General features: G+C 39.2%; 1 protein-coding gene across 1 annotated transcript in view; it reads right to left on the minus strand.

Moving 5' to 3' along the window:
* Positions 1–281: 281 nt before the first annotated feature.
* The window catches only part of LOC134747693 (uncharacterized), a 36,265-nt gene continuing 18,058 nt past the window's right edge, over positions 282–18,488 (minus strand). Inside the window, exons 2-3 of the mRNA XM_063682299.1 lie at positions 12,131–14,700; positions 282–419 (exon numbers count right to left, since the gene is read on the minus strand). Of these exons, the coding sequence (XP_063538369.1) occupies positions 311–419; positions 12,131–14,700 (2,679 nt within the window). The 3' untranslated portion in view covers positions 282–310. The remainder of the gene's footprint in view (positions 420–12,130; positions 14,701–18,488) is intronic.

Below are 18,488 nucleotides of genomic sequence, written 5' to 3' on the forward strand. Positions count from 1 at the left end.
TGGAGCACGAGGTGGTCGGCTCGCTTCGCTGACTGTAGTACCATCGTTCATACTGTTAACTGTTTCGTAAATATTATTGCAAATCATAAAATCTACCAAAGGTCAGTTGAATCTTACTGTTGCCAGTGCTTGTTGATAGAGCACTGACGAAGAATCAGTCTCTATTCCGTCTACGTCTTAGTATTAGTATTACGCCGTTTACACTTCCAATGCTCCCGTCGCCGTCGATCCGTAACCTGCACTTGAAAAAACGGCCTCTGACGCCAGGCCCAGTGGCGGCGATGTACTCGTAAACGGCATGTAGATGGCGCTAGTGTCGGTCGCAGTAGAACCTCGAGCAGTCGTGGTCGCGGCTGGCCGCCATCACGTCTCCGAGGTGGTGCGCCACGACGTCTGCGCCGGCGCCGCCGCGGGTGATCCTGGAATGAGAGAGAATTATATGTAGTCGCATACGCATTATGGCTATTGAATATTAAGGTAGGTAGAGTCGGACCAAGCTAATTTTGCATGCCATTTGCAATGAATGACAAAGGTAGTAATGTCATCATTAATGTCCAATTTGTAGGAAAATAATGACATCGTCACTTTTTTGTGCACTAAGCTCGTATCGGAAGTTGAAATAGCGTAGTAACTCTACCTATTAAGGCAATCCATTTTAGACTTATGAAGCAGTAAAGCAATATATGAATGACTTAGAGATTGTTCTTAAAGTTTAATTATCTCATTTAAATTACCTAGTCTAGCGTGTGAAAATTTCGTCTTTATTTTAGAATGGTCACAGTAATCTAACCTAAATTCAATCTTCTGTAGTTAGCTACTGTACTAGGTTAGCCTAGTTTAACGTTGGTACTTTGAGTTGAAACTTCGCGAAACTATACCAATTTGTGGTATAATAAAACCCCAAATGATTGTAAGTAGCCCAAATATGGCCGAAGGCCGAACGGCTATCTAGTGCCTTTTACTAAATAATAACTTCAAATATAAATTCACCAACTGGGCCCGCCATTATAATACTACTGCTTCCCTTATACGGTAATTGGGCCAGTTCTGAATTCATCAAAAACACTTATTATAAGACACCGATTAAAGATAATACGTTAATATATTATGTCAACCTTAATATTATAGGCCAAGCAACAAGAAATCAGAAATCAGAAACATTTATTGTTCAAACTGTGTAGGTACAAGAAGTATAGCTAGGTACATTTTTTTATGGGTATCAACAGTTTTACCCTTTTCGGGCATACAATTTATTTTATCTTAAACTAAGCAACAACAACAAGAAGGTATAGAGGGAAGGGAAATGCTTGGAACACAATTTTTGACTCCGTAACTTGGGCGCTCAGGATTCTATTATAGAATCCTTCGCTTCGTTTAGGATTCAATTGTACGCCCTCGCCGTAAATATGTCATTTTGCTCCCTTGTGACACAATCTACTATTGTGACGCAGTTTCCAAGAGAGGTATATTGTAAAATAATTGTAATACTAACTCTAGATTAAGTTATTGTATGACCTAACCCGTCAAGTTCGAAATAAAGAATTTCAATTCAATTCAATAAGTAAAAACCGAAAACTGGGACCTTCAAAATCCCCCCCCCCACCCTGTTGCGAACTCCTTTTTGATGTGTCAAATATTTAAATTTGTATTTTTTATGATTTTTACAATCAATGTCACTGAAATAAATGGCAAAACGTTTAGGGCGTGTTTTCATTCGGGCTATATTTCTAGTAATTTCCTACACACCCAATCATTCTTTATATAATTTCAAGTAAGACACAAATTTCGTTAAACGTTATACATCTTATACATCCTGTTATGTAGGTATCCTATTATGGGTAGTGTCAAAAGAGCAGGTTCCCAGTCCATAAATACACTGTTTATTACGCTTGCTATATTTGTTATTGACTTCACAAAATGTCGCGGGTAATTTCGTGCCGTTTATATCCTCACAAATTACATTGACATACATATAATAAATGACGTTCGATACACGTACGCCCTAAGGTTCGACATTTCTCACGTCTCACGGCTTGCGTATTTAGATTTTCGGCTGTAGTTCAAAATGTTCAAAAAGTGATTGTCAAATTCATCATAAAGTTTTTCGTAATGATGTCATTATAGTTGAACCGATTCTTAAAAATTATCGCACAAAAGTACTCATTTCATTTGTACCAAAGATAGATATAACTCCGTAATAGATAGATACAGTCTAAGGAAAAAACGTGCCTCGAAAATCAAGAAAATTCGATTCTCGTTCAGAGGGCGCTACTAGTTTTGGCCTACAGTCGTATAGATGGCGTTGACGGTTTCGTTTGTTATTTAACAATTTTAACGCATATCAATAAAAGAACATGGGTCAAAATCATAAAAATAATTAATGCAAATAAAAAAAATCATTTATCTATATTTAAATACATTCTATCGTATTTTTATAAATGTTCATTTTTAGTTTTAAAGTGTGTCGACAGATGGCAGTGAATTTACTGGGGTTACAAAATTTACTATGACAGTACCGCTCTAGTATAAGTTACTCTATGATTTGTACCGAAAATAAAGGTAGAACTTAAATTTTTGACCGGTACTGTAGATCAGTACAAGCACATCTACGTCGAAAAGCTTACACAAGCATTGAAAATATTACATCAATTGAATCGGAAGGTACAATCAGGCGACGCGGCACGAGTCACGTTTTGATCTTTACATCTCTGTCTGTACGATAGCATTAATAGGTAGGCAGGTACTTGTATTTAATCGGTCCGACTTCTGCCAAGGGTCAAACAACATCGATGAAAGTGCAATGTTATGTCGATAATAACAGTATACCGGCAGCATCAGTAACTAAGCGGTCGAGGTGACCAAAATAACCTACACACGCACTTGTTCTCTTAACGGTAAGGTTGTGTTCAGCTCATTTTGAACACCTAGCTCATTCAGCAATTTCTGGTGTTACCTGTCGTGACTTGTGAGAGGAAATCAGATGTTGGCGATAAAGTCGGCTCATTATTACGTAAATGTATTCTATAGTCATTTACTTAACGTGATTAGTGATTACATTGGACATGTAGAGATTATTATATTGAAAATTATGATTACTTTTTTAAGTTGATTATTAGTTGCGAGTGATTTTCAACACGGATCCCTCTAAACAGTAAACACTGCCGGCGACGCATTTACGCATGTGACAGTATATATATCCCTTGAGATATAATATAATTATGCTTTTGGAGAAGATGCCAGATAAACATGATACGTAGATAATATTAGATTATTTTAAACCGGGCCACTCACGTATTATTAAGTCGAATAGCTCGACATGTTGGTTTAAAATAATCTAATATGTTTGAGTCTCACGGGAGTTTTATAGTTATGATACGTAATGACGTATGAACTACTTCTAAGCCCTATTTCTATCTTTTTTGCCACAAAGTTGTGGCAAAGATAGATATAACTCCGTAATAGATAGATACAATCTAAGGAAAAAACGTGCCTCGAAAATCAAGAAAATTTGATTCTCGTTCAGAGGGCGCTACTAGTTTTGGCCTAGAGTCGAATAGATGGCGTTGACGGTTTCGTTTGTTATTTAACAATTTTAACGCATATCAGTGAAAGAACATGGGTCAAAATCATAAAAATAATTAATGCAAATAAAAAAAATCATTTATCTATATTTAAATACATTCTATCGTATTTTTATAAATCTTCATTTTTAGTTTTAAAGTGTGTCGACAGATGGCAGTGAATTTACTGGGGTTACAAAATTTACTATGACAGTACCGCTCTAGTATAAGTTACTCTATGGTTGTGGTAAACTAATTTTCTGGTGATCAGTTATCACAATAACCTACATATATGCTCGGGATGTCACTTACGCATTACCTTTAAAAACCAGAGCACACTGGCTGCGTGTGCGTCGACGTAGCCGTGCACGCGAATGCGCAGATGCACGTGCACGTGTACACACGCTCATCCGATGTGCACAACCCTTGCACAGCCCTTTAAGCTTATGGTGGTATGCATTTGACACAAAAAAGTTAAAAACAGGAGATGAAGTGAAAGTGCTCATGTGGAGAAAAAAACAAGAGATAATAGAACATTTCGATGCTAGTGCGGAAAATATGTAATTACTTCACGAGTACCGAGATATCTTGCCACGAGCTGTAGGCGAGTGGCAAGACTCGGGACGAGTGAATAATGACATATCCGCACGTGTATCGAACGACGTTTTTTAATACAGTTGCGCAAAAATAAGAAAAGCAACAAGTATTAAGGAATGGAATTCGAAACTTTTTATATTATTAATTCTGTGACATCATTGACATTGACATTATGAAGAGGTGTTTTTCTAGCTTTTAATCGACTAGAATAGATTTTGTTATTATTATTGAACCCACTTCAATAAAAGTTTTTTTTTTCAAATGCATGTTCTATAAGACAGAAACAATTGTAAATATTAAAACATTGTACTATTATTACCTAAATATCATTATTTACGATTATTTCTGTATCGTATATTTATAAAAACAATATCGAATGTTGCCTTTGGAAACTTAAAACATTCTTGCAGTAAGAAAATACGCCTCTTCTTTGACAGGCGTTCCGTTCCATTCAGACAACTTATTAAGAACGGTTTTTCAACATTAAAAAATAATCATGTTATAATACTTATAATGATGAAGAGGTAAGTAATAAAATATGAAATATGCATATTTTTCGTATTCTTACATTAACAATAGGTTTTTATGTTGATTACAACGTTTAAAGGAAACTAATATAAACACTCATCAATAAGTAGTCATGAATTGGAACAAGTATAAATTTAAAAAAACTGGAAAAGTAAAAAGCACTAGTTCGCGAAAACCAACTTTCCGCACGCTAAACAACCACGAAAAGTAGCACTTTTTGAGCAACTGTATTAAAAAACTAGTTTTTAGTTTACTCCATATATGTTTAACTGTACTAATTGTATTGTTGCAAATGTTCTCTAATCTCTGTCATGTCGACACTAGGTACATGTAAAACTAACGGGTTTGCCGGCTCTTGTGCTACCCCATCGATCAACGTTGATGTTATCACGCAGCGCCGCCGCCGGCTTATCGGCTCATCTGTGTTAGAGCTGCGCGATGCGCGAGCGATCATTGACCACGCGCGGTCCACGATGCGTGCACGGCGTTCAGAAACTATTAGACATTAATACTATTTACATAAACGACTTAATCGCGTATACTTAAGCTTTGGTCTTCCTCTGAGACGACGGCAACAATGTCCTCGAATCATCCGAGATCATTAGTGTTCCGTAATGCCCAAAGGGTTAAAAACGGGACCCTATTACTAAGACTCCACTGTCCGGCTGTCTGCTACCAGGCTGTATCTCATGAACCGTGATAGCTAGACAGTTGAAAAGATATGTAACACAGTATAGTTTGAAAAATTTTTTTTTTTAATTTTCTGATTTACCCCCCAAAAGTGGCCTTCATGTTTAAAATTAATTTGTTTACATTACATGTCCGTCTTTGGGTTACAAACATACATATGTATACCAAATTTCAACTTAATTGGTCCAGTAGTTTAGGAGAAAATATTAGGCTGTGACAGACGGACAGACAGACAGACAGACGCACGAGTGATCTTATAAGGGTTCCGTTTTTACCTTTTGAGATACGGAACCCTAAAAAGTGCAACTTCAGTTTCAATGGTAATTAAACGTAAGTTAGAACAAGTACTATTTTGAACACATTACATTATAGAAAAGCCGAATGTCAAAGGTGTTGGTAGAATCCCGCATTGCCCTCTTGTTTACATATTATGTGTACACAAAGTTGCGCGCGCGCCGGAATGCCGTCCGCGCACTTTCACCGCTTCCGAGTTGCGCAACCAGAGGTTATGTCCACGACACACAGATCTCATCAGTAACACATTCTGAAGGACACGACGACATTCAATCGCGGCAATGGCAGTGAATTATCGGGTAAGCCAACACATTATGCTAAATTAACAACCACAAACCACATACAAAAAGGAGTAGGAAAATAATTCGAATTTACCAAAAACCGGCCAAGTGCGAGTCGGACTCACACACGAAGGGTTCCGTACCATTAACTATAAAAACGGTCACCCATCCAAGTACCCTGACTGACCTGACACTGACCCCGCCCGACGTTGCTTAACTTCGGTCAAAAATCACGTTTGTTGTATGGGAGCCCCACTTAAATCTCTATTTTATTCTATTTTTAGTATTTGTTGTTATAGCGGCAACCGAAATACATCATCTGTGAAAATTTCAGCTGTCTAGCTATCACAGATCACGAGATACAGCCTGGTGACAGACGGACAGACAGACGAACAGCGGAGTCTTAGTAATAGGGTCCCGTTTTAACACTAGACGAAGCACTATTAACAACCATACCGTTCAATAAATACAGTATATAAATACACTCCAGGCCAAAAGTATGGAAACAACGTTCTTGTCTTTAATATATCATGTTTCTATCTTTGTTGTATATATTTGTAAACTAAGACTTACATTAAACCCAAAAGATTAAAAATACACGCTTAATGTCAAAACATCCTATAATATTGTCAAAAAGCTAAAAAAATGAAGTAGGAAAAAGTTACATAATTATACCTACCCTTTAATTACATGACAAAATGTTGAATTAGCAACAATCACAGCCAGAGTAATTTACTTTTAAAATGTTCTATTATTATTTTTATCAAATTGTCAATGAGTAGCATAAAATCCATCGCTTAAAAGATCACACTTTTCTATTGAAATACAAGCTTGTTTCTATACTTTTGGCCTGGGGTGTAACAATATGGGTACTGTTTATAATCTGTGCGTGTCGTAGTCACATTTTTTTGGCGGCAAGCCGTCTGACCGGCAGGTTGTTTTTTTGGTGGCTTAGATTCGGTGATGCAATTGCGCTACGGCGCCTCGATTGCGTCCGATGCTGTCATGCTGTTTTGCTTTTTTATTTGCTTGGTCTCCAATGAGGAAAAAATGTTTTGCTCTGACTCAGCTCGATTAAAAATGGTCCATAGGCTGTAGATTGCGTACGATCGGTACTTTTTGTTGTTCATGACAATGATGTTGATGTTGCGTAACCTTGATTGATAATGATGAGTATGATTCGATTTGCCTGCTTTTTAAACGTGGGAAAACGATTATTACAACTTTAATAGTAGATTGTGTCACAAGGGAGCAAAATGACATATTTACGGCGAGGGCGTACATTGAGTCCTGAGCGTAGCGAAGGGTTCTATAATTGATTCCTGAACGTAGCGAGGGATTCTAAAATAGAATCCTGAGCGTAGTGAGGGATTCAAGTCGTAACGCCTAAGGCGGAAATAATTTTGCTACCATGTGACACATACTGCTTTTCACAACACCTATGAGGAAATTATTGTTCCAAAATATTATTTAGACTAAAAAATTTGTTTTTTTTTACTAGCCTAATTTAGTGTCCCACTGCTGGGCAAGGCCTACCCTCGTTTCCTCCACTCGACCCTGTCGTTTGAAAATAGTATGTAAAAAAGAAATAAAATCGGGTCCTTGAACCTTGAACAGAAAAGTGCCACTTTGATCCCTCCTAGCAGGGTAAAAAAGTGCTACTTTGATCCCCCCTAGCGGGGAAGAAAAAGCCCTTTTTCGAATAGGTGATGTGAAAAATTATTTGGGTAATAATCAACAAGCATGTTTTATAACCATTGATAATTATAGGATTGTATTATAATTAAGAGTTCAGAGTGTAAAGATGGTCAGAGTGCCAAAGACGCGATATAAAAAAAAACATTTATTCTGGCGAAATAAACCCTATTTTACATTTTCTTATTCTAATATTGTCTTCGGTTACCGCGATAGTTACTCATGAAATAAAACTATGAAAACGGATTATATCGCGTATATTGAATTTATAATATTTATTTTTCTTATTCTGCCAAACTGCAAGACAGTTTGTTTGTTGTTTCCTTGCAGTTGTGAAACTATCCTAAAAGTTGGATTACTCACAAAAATAAGGATCATTGATAAGAAATAGGAAATTTTCAATTCGGAATTGGAAAATCGTCCCCTATAGAAATGTTCAGTAGCAGAAAATATTTCGTGTTTTTTTGGAAATTCTACACATGAGCAGTGCAGGGTTTCTCTCTTTCATTTACTTACGACCAGAAAAACCATTAAACTACCGCTGCTAATTCATCGCCAAAGTGAGGTGGTTGAAACGCAAGAATTTTGTCAGTGGCAATCTGAACATTTTTTCTTCAAGACCAGACCAGTATTAAGGAGGTTGTTATTGTTGTTAAAAACAGACAAGCTGGTAACAATGGCTGGTAAAAGTATATTTTGAACGGAGCAACAATATAACAAATAGACAAAGCGTGCTAAGAATATCGGTAGGTATGCAATTTGTCAATCGGAAACCAATTAATCCATCTAACGCAACCGCGACAGGCCAATGATATTTCCTGGAAAACGATGCTCGTACGTTCCAGTCATGCTTCACTCAACTTATATTAGTCGGTTCGCATTTGTATTGGCGGCAAAGTTAATAGCACTGTCGGATAAACTAAGCAAATTGAATTATTGCTAATTAAAATCTTAGGAATCTATCGGGATAAACCCTGAAAAAACGTTGCCATTATGTGTGACGAACTAATTAATGATTGAGGTTTAGGTTCGTCTCTCTTCTGTGTGTCAATGGACGGATATCAGTTGTATTTTTAACCGACATCAAAAAAAAAACTAAAGGCGAATTTACGGTACGTATTCTTGCCAACCCTTATTTTAAATGAACTGCACCATTCTTAACGGAGTTTTGGTGTCAGTTAAACAGTGCGATAAGTCAGAGAGTCAGTCACGGCTCACGGCGGCTGGCTCGCTCGTGATTCTGCTTCGTGACTGCATCCCATATTGCATCGCTGAGACATGTCAGTCTGATTTACTGACGTTTCTAACGAGGGGATCACGTGTGGACAAAATTATTTGCATGCATCAGACAGGAAATTGATGGTTCTTTTAAAAAATGAGATGGTGATAAAACGTACGAGTATAAATATTCCTCTAAATCTACAGGTGAGAAGAAAGGGACAGCTTTCGTTGTCGAGGATGGATGCGTTACATAAATTATTCGTGATACTGATAGGACAAGATTCGCTAAGATAAAGACAAATTTAATTACCAAGATCATTTGTTACAAGATCATAGCGTAAGAAACGGAGGGAATGCTAGACACGCTTATATGTTTCGGGTCACTTGAGCGGCCTTCATTTAACAAGCGTGTTAAACGTCCATCACTATGCAAATATAACGTGTTAATTGTGCACTGTCTGCTGCATCATAATCACTGTCTGCCCCACAGACCCACTGGTACAGACCTACTGGTGCCGGTCATTTGGGCTTTTATTGCCATTACTGCTTTAATGATGGCTATTTGTTTGTGATACGGTCAAGCGATACGATGAAATATTTTGAAGAACTTTTGTAAAGTAAAAGGAGGCAGAAGAGAAAGCTCCACTACCGGGTAATATGATACCAAAAATAATATACTTCAGTTTCAGGTTTCTACCTAAAGTATAGATTTCGGCTGCTATGAAATTTTTTCCATTAACATACCTACTACCTACCCTATAATGGATGTGATACCAATAATGATATGTAAATCACAAAACCCGGTAAAATAAGTATAATTTAACACCAGTTTTTAAACACTGACAACATTTTACCATAAACAAGTGAGATAAAGCTGCTTAATCGTCAGATGTACTTCATGCTCTTTCCTAACACTTTTCCTTGTCAGGTTAGCATGGAAAATCATATATAGTTTTCCAGTAGATTTCCATTCGGATATTAATCGTTGCATTTGTATATATCAGTAAATGTTGACCAGTGTGCCAGCACGCGTGCACATATTATATTACATGACGGCGCGTTGAGGCTGCACTTTCTCCGGCCAGTCACTTTTGCGACTGATGCTACAACGCAAATGTTTGGAGTAACACAAACACATGAGTATTTACATGCAATCGGTCGTACGGTACCCAGATATAGCAGAGATCTCAGATTTCCACTTGTTGAAGATTTTGTCATTTTATTTCTTCTTGTCAGCTTGGAATAAAATTCTCAGTTGAGCAAAGCCTTCCATCTCTTTACCTACACGTGTTTCCGCGTAATATCGCTTAATTACAAAATGAAAAGTGACATTACCAGTTATTCAGACAGAAACTTAACTAGCAAAAAATTTCAATCAAGGGACTGATGGAACATTTCCCTGATGTGTGCATGTGTGTATTTTTTAAAGATTGATGGTATTGTTCCGTTTTGCTGACAAGGGTTTTAATTCTTTTCTTTTCTGTAAATTATGTCGTGAATATAGTATATCGTCAGTATCGATTTTAATTCTTTTAACATCCGATTCGATGAATTGGGTAAATATATATATAGGTATATCGTTGCACACATTTGCACCGAATACCGAATGTATACATATATAACCTCAAGATTGTGAATGCGGAGAAGAATTAATGTGCTTGTCAGTATTTTCCTCTGGCAAAGCGTTTGCCAACTATGTCACAACGGTCATCAACTCATTAACTTGTCATCGCCGACTCGCTGGCTTGTAAAGGACAGAAGATGGATTGAGCTTGTGGGTATTTTTCTCTGGAATAGCATTGGTCAGCACTTGTCCCAACGGTCATCGCCATCGTCATCCCGTTGGGCCGTTGTAAAGGAAAGTTGACGCAACTCGTTGCACTACGTGTTTGTGGCTCTAGCTGTGGCACGGTACAAACATTGGCAGGGTTTTAACTTCGTGTTTCAACACCATAAGTTTATGACAGGATTGACAGGTGTGGTTATTTGTATCGTTATGTGGGTGTGTGAAACCGTAAATGCCGGAAAAGTTACAGACACTACGATTCTTCGCGTAATGTGCACTATGGTTTTATTGTAAATCATGACTAATCACTAAGCCTAAGCTTAAAATAACTTTTGGATGCTACCATTGCTACCGTAATGTTGATGTTTTTTTTATTTATATGGGAATGCAAAAGCAATATTAATTAATTTGAAAGGTTTTAAACGTTAAATGTTGAGTTATTATGGGGCTTATTTGTATCATCACAAAATTGAAGTATTATTAGCACAGTAGGTAGTTTTTTTTATACCACGTCAGTGACAATCAAGCATACGGCCCGCCTGATGGTAAGCAGTTACCATAGCCTATGGACGCCTGCAACACCAGAGATATTACACGGATACGGTTAAACATTGTAAATAAATACGAAAGGAACGTGTGACTTTTAAGCATTGAAAACAATTATTACAAATAACAGTATAATTTCACACGTATTATGAGCCTTATATATTCCCGTCGTGATTTATTGCGTTGTTATTTAAATCACGAAAGTTGGTCGCACGCCGCAGTCCCACAAGAGCGGTCAGCTGCGCGTATAAACATGTGTGAACGTAACAGTGCGTGCGTAGAATACTGCGACGATATATTTACGCTGCGCTGGCGACCTTTGAAAGTGAAACTTGTGACGCAACGACAGTGTGCTCTAATAGGGCAGTTAGTGTTTGTCGTTTGTAGGCGAAAAGTGTGGGAATATACTTATGTATAGCAGCGCGAATGCAATGTGATGCGCTTAAGAAATGGTCCATTACTGCAGTCATCAAGCTTGGAAATTTAGAGTTCTTGAATAGGAACTTTCTTTCCATGAAGATTCCGGACAGGACGGAACAGTGTTGCTACAGTTTCGGAATCATTAAAAGTATAGAATGATAATAAGTGTTTAAGAAATAGGTACTGACAATGATTCAAACATAGGTATACAATGGTAATGTGATGATTGGGGACCGGGCTACTTGATGATGGATACTTTTAATGAAAGCGTATGTTGATACGATTACCAAATACCGAATGAAAGACCAGCGCTGGCTTATAATATAACTACATAGCTAGCATTATGCTGAGTTCGGTCCATTTACGGGTTAATGTTTTATTTCTGCTTTTGTTGTCTGTACATGTTCGTACATGTTTTGTGATTGTCATGAACAAATGCCTAATATATTTAAATATCCTACACCTACCTAATAAACAATAAGTTTTATAAAAACGTTAGTAAGGCTACTTACATTTTTAGTAACGATTCCATCTTCTTCTCCATGGCGAAGATGGAGTCGGAGGTCTGCGCGGTGAGCACCCGGCAGAAGGTGCGCTTGGCGCACTGGTGGTCGCGCCAGTCCGTCTGCCGCACCAGCTCCATGGCCGCCGCCGTCAGCGACGTCCCGCTCGCGTTGCTGTCCAGGTGTTGCAGCTCCTCGGGCATGTCTTCAGACAGAGACCGCCTCTGACGCTTCGTCCTTCTTAAATCCTCGCCGTGATAACTATCTGCCTGGATTAACACATCGCGCTTTGACCTCTTCACTTCGTCGGGAGACATGACTACGTAAACGTTCTCACTCGGCATTTTATAATTGTCATCGTACACTTTCTGTCGGCTGATGAACTTTCTGTCAATGTCGTACGGAGCTCCGGTTAGAGCGCGCTTGTGTTCCTTTTCTAAATCGTCGTAGTCCTCGCTTAAGCTCGCACTTCGCATCAAGTTCCCGTCGAACAGCCGTCCCATGGCTACGGCGCCTATCCCGAGCGCCGCGCCTCCGGCCATCAGGCCTATAGCGGGCAACATTGCCGGAGCTCCAGACGCTACCGCGGCAACACCGATCTTATCCTGAGCGTATCTCTGAGTTTGTAAAGAGTTTGATGGATACAGTCCTAAGTTGTGCGATATTTTCTGCGTAGCCTCGACTAAAGGATCAAAGATCGGTTGCGTTACTTTAGCAATAGGATCAGTTATGGGCTTGGTTAGCTGATGGACGGTCTGGGTCGCGGTGTGGAGCGTGTCCTTCATGGAGTCGGTGAACTTCTTCCAGAGGGAAGGTTCCGGAACTCGCTTAATGTAGCTGTAGCTGTAGGGGTAGCGCGGGCTGGTGTGGCTGCGGTCGTAGTACGAGAACTTGTTGTACTCGTCCTCGTAGTAGCGGTTGGCGTTGGTGGGCCCCTGTGAGCGCTGCTGGCCGTATCCGTCGATGGGCTCCATTTGATACGGGTGAGCGCTCTTCGGTACATTCGTGGTGTAATATTTCACTTTACGTTCCTTGTTTTCGTAATATTCTGGATTGTCGCGCGTGACTTTAGCGGGTTGCACGCCTAGATCGGGATGCGCGTATTGGAGGACGGGGTTCCTCACGCTCTCGTCGAAGCCCGGCTTGGCGTTCCTGGGCATGTACATGGCGGAGTTGGGGTAGTTGACCTCACCGGGGTGCTGCAGCATGCGCCGCTGGATGTGGCTCTCGGCGTACTCGAGGTCGCCGGTGTGCGCGCGCGAGCTCCGCCCGCTGAAGTAATCGCGTTTCGATTCCTGCTCGTTAATTTGCTTAATGTATTCAATGAGTTTCGAGTTGGCGACTTTCGAATTATCGGCTTTAGTGAAAGGACCGTACCCGGATTTCGGATAATAGTTTTCTTTTTTATGATTATACGCGAACGTAGGGTTGTCGCTGGTCATGTAGGGGCCGATGCTGTCGCCCTCGTCGAACTTGATGTTGTCGTGTTTCGTGAAGGGACCGTCTTTCGGTTCGAAATTGTCGTCTTTGGTGAACGGGCCGAAGTTTTGCGCGGGGTCGGCAACAGATACGTCGGGATACACGTCGGCCTCCGGTATGGCTTTGGGGGGAGTGTATCCTTCCGGGTACGGTAGAAGCTCGCCGTTGACAACCCTCGCGTTGCGCCACGTTTTCTTATCGGATTCGTCGTCGGGCATTCTCACGCCCTGGATTTCAGGAATCCCGTCATCACCGAGTGTCAGAATAGACCTGCCGCGTTTGTTGAACTTGTCCAAAACCTTCTTCGTATAGACAGGGTCTGAGCTAATAATAACGGGATCCGGCACTTTCGAGGACCGTCCCTCGCCATCGGAAACTTTCGTGCTGACGACTTCGATGTAGACGGGGTTCCTGTCGTTCTTTATAACCGGATTACTGGGATCGAACCTATAGTTCTTAATAGGGCCTCCGTAATCCAAAAAGCTGGTCGATGTGATGTAAACCTTTTTGTTCTCGGTTCTCTTCTCGTTGTCGTACGTGGGGTAGTAGCTGGAGGTCTCCGGGTCCGCCTGCGGCTGCTTGCCGTCCTCCTGGATGTGAGACTCGGGGTAGACGGACACGGGCGACCAGTTGCCGTACTCCGCTTTGATGTCGCTGGGTTCCTCGGAGTTTTTACGATTTAAGTAATAATCGAATCCTGCTAGGTCGCTGTTGAGGGTGCCTACGTAGTTGAGCTTTCTTTGGTCTCTGCTTTCGGTTTTGTTTTTGTTTTCCTCAGTGATGTTAACCTTCATTTCATTTGCGTCATTTATAGGCAAGGTAGTTGGGGCGATCGTTGTGCTAGCTGGGGTAGTAGGCCTATCCTTTTTCTTGACTATAAGTTGAGTCATGTGCCCAGTTCTGGTGCGGACGTTGAGGGTGGTGGTGGTGTCGGGGTTGAGGCTGCGCGAGACCTTCAGCTCGGTGCGCGTGGTGCGCGCGGGCAGCAGCGTGGTGCGGATGACGGTGGTGGTGGTGGTGGTGGTTGTGTTGTCGTCAGCGGCGCGCGCGTAAGCCACCGCCAGCCAGAGCACGGCGCACGTCCGTATTACGGGAGTCATCTGGAACAAGGGAAACAACTCATAAGATTTATGCCATTTGTTAGTTACCGAGTTAATTTTTGTGTGCTAAACTTTCACAATTTATCTAAGCGTGATGATAATTATTTTGCTTTGCTTAGTTTGGGCACGTTTGGGACTAGGTCGATCTGTGTAGGATTATCCCCATATATATTTATTTTAAATACAACATCGTTTAACAGTAGCTTTGATATATTAGGTCTTACCCATTAGTTTGATGCACTCATTTAATAAAAATCGCTCCGTGACAAGCTGGCAAGGACTCTTTTATCTAAGACGAGTTTTAACTGTAAATGATGTCTTTGATTTCTTTAATATATGTTCCGAGAAACTCGACCCTCAAATAGAAAACACGAGCATAAACCATAAAACGCGGGTTTTATGCAAGTAACTCAAATTAATGACCTATATGTACAGTCGCCATCAGATATATCGGCCATTGAGCACCTCGGCCGCTCCGATATATCTGATGGCGACTGTACATGCGTGCGTGATAGCCGCTCGTCTATTCATTTATTGATATTACTGCGATTACCTGATTAGTTGATTACTATCAATATATAATATTAGCCAATGAGCTTTGATCGCGTTTTCTACACGCATAACACTTAAACCCTCGTAGTGAGTGAAAGTGGCAGGAAACCTATAAACGTATGATAAGCGATGTGATTTTCCGAGCGGAATTAACACTAACATTGCGTGAATAATAAACAATCTTGAGTGATGTTTATGTTTGTAAATAAAAACATCAGTGAAATAAGGTATAAAAGTCAAAATAGTTCTTTAGATCATTTCAAAAAACAATGTGCACCAAACGGAAAAGTATTTCATTTGCATTCGTATCTCCTGTAAGTTACACTTCGGGTAATTTTGTTTTTTATTTAAGACAAGTTCCTGTAAAAAGGGAAAATAGAACATACGTACTTAATTATTGGTTAATTGATGGTAGAAAAAGTATTGTTGGTTTATTTTAAAGAAATCCTTCTTTAAATTAATTTTGTTATTAATTTAGATTCATTTAATTAATTGTAATTAATTTAGATTAATTTAGGTAAATACGTCTGATATTGTTCTGCATGTTAGACTGTATAATTCTTAGATTTAAGGACCTAGAGTTAAGGAACTTAGCATGTAATTCTATTCAAATACAATTGTCATATTGTTCATGAATAAATAAATACAAAAATACAAATAAACCAGAGGGCCTACCGCGAACCACGTTAGACGTGTTGCCTCTCTGTCGCACTTATAAATACGTAAGTGTGACATGAGGCAACACGTCGAACGTGGTTCGCGGTAGGCCCTCAGACATACTTTTTCATCTTTCCCAGTATCCGCTAGGAACACAAGTTTCTAGGTCTCTTATAAATGTTTGAAGTAGCAACGGCAAACGGTGATCTAGCTAAGATTTTTTTTTTTTTTATTACAAAAAGGCAAGCACGACCGCAATCTCACCTGATGGTAAGTGCCGATGCAGTCTAGGATGGATCATGCTTACCTAAAAGATGTCTATTCACTGTTGATTTAAAAAGATTAACCCAATGTTAGTACAGTACAGTGCAACATTAGTACAGAAAAATTTTAACGTTCAAATTGACGTCAATTTGATGATGTAGGTACTCGTGTATAACAATATCAATACCTATCATATATTTATTTTTTGAAGTAGGAATGCCGTTGGGCGATGCGCCGGCGCACATCAAAGAGCGTAGAGAAACGCGGCGGAAAACGGTTGAGTCAGCGGAAAACCCGCTATCCGAGACAGTGAAACGAAAAAGAAAATGCGGCTGCGCGTCTAAACACGTTTCATTATTTTGGTTTACTTTACTCTGTGGCACCGAAACAAATATCTTGTGATAAATAACTACATAGTGAGGCGAAGTGGGAAAGATGCATCAAAAATTTGATTAGTTCCGGGGTTCTTAGATCAATCTGTGAGTCAAAAGGGCCAACTCTGCAAAAGGAAAATTCATCATCATCATTTGCCCTACAGACGCTACTATTGAGTTTTCTACTTAAAATATTTCATAAGTAAATAATTCGTAAATTACCCGTTATATAAAGCGTGAAAGGTTTAACATACGAGCCGACAGTGTTTCTTTCGCATTCATAATTTGTAATTTTTATCTATGGGTTTTTTGCCTGAAATAAAAATATTGATTGATTGATTGATAATATCAGTCTATAAGTACCTAATAATTATGAATTTAATCACCAGATTGTCGTCCACCCGCCTTGGACATTAGTCGCGCTCTGATAATTTCTTTTATCCGACGGAGATGACACACAAAACGCGTGGATTTACATAATAATAGTCTATTACTGAATAATACACTATGAAAGCTATTCTTTGTTCTCAGACGTGACAAAATACGTGTAAATGGCTGTTATGCAACTAAATGTGTTAACATACAACTATTATTGTGAGTTGGAAAGCTAACATAAATATTAGTTAATTTTAGATAGATAGATAAATAATTTATTGCCACAACAAGGGCAATTAAGGGTATTAAGGTTCGTATTCGTATAGAAATAAAATCCACGAAAAAAATACAGTTTTCCAAAGTGAAAAAATTGTCAACGCGTCCTTACGCTCTTAGGAATAAAGTTCGTGTTCCAATATTTCCCTTCTTTCAGATATACATCTGAGACATTGCCTGAACGTTGCATGAATATTAAGGTTAATATTAAGGTTCAGGCAACGTTCAGGCAATGTCTCAGATATATATCTTGAAAAAGGGAAATGTGAACACGAACTTTATTCCTAAGAGAGTAAGGATGCGTTGTCAATTTTTTCACTTTGGAAAACTGTACTTTTTTCGTGGGTTCTATGCGAAACGACGACGCATGTAGATATAAAATTTTAAACAATCTTTATATAATTTTTTTTAAACACAACATCTAAGTAACCTAAATACTATTATCATTTCACATTATGAGCTAGGTACCTAATTAGCAATGAAGACTGTACTAGTAATAAGTACAAATGAAAACTTGCATTACATGGTAGGACACTGAAATGTAAACTGCTGATACGCGGTATATTAGGTAGTTTTCTCATCAAATACATATATATGGTACACACATACAAAAAAGTCTAATTTTCATTTATTTTCAGTTGAATATCGCTACCCTGCATACCATTACCATAGCAGCATAATATTTTTAATTTTTATTTAAGTGTAAAATGGCTAGTGATAAAGCCTAAACAAAAAAATATACTTTCAGAGTAATTGAGATAAAAGGTAAAAGGCGCGATGGCCAAATCCTCCGCCTCCCTTGACGTCCCCTCTTTATAATAAAATGTGAAACTGCCATGGAAACCCGCAATTTTGATTTACGTTCTTGGACCTGCCTATAGTATATATGTACCTAGATAGATAATTACGTGAGAACTAACTCTACTTAATGGCTTGTAAAGAACCTGTCATTGTTTCTCGGTTTCTATAACTTTCCTAAAGGACACTTATCTAATGAACAAGAATTGTGTGACTTGTGTGTAACTGACCTGTGTTCATGTGTTGTCGCTTTCCTAGAAAGTTGCCCTTTAACCGACTGTAAGGAGCGGGTTATGTGTTCATTGTTACTATTGTGAGTCGGCAACTGGAGCGTTCAGTGATTAACAACACAGTGTTGAACATGTCATACCTAGGTATCACATTATAAGAAGGGGCTATGTACGGCGAGCTGCAAAATTGCATGGACACATTATTAATTAATTCATTCATAAAGTAGCAATTTGCGGCTGGGTGTACAATTGTACATGCATG

This window comes from Cydia strobilella, chromosome 15, assembly GCF_947568885.1.
Source record: "Cydia strobilella chromosome 15, ilCydStro3.1, whole genome shotgun sequence".
NCBI classification, from domain to species: domain Eukaryota; kingdom Metazoa; phylum Arthropoda; class Insecta; order Lepidoptera; family Tortricidae; genus Cydia; species Cydia strobilella.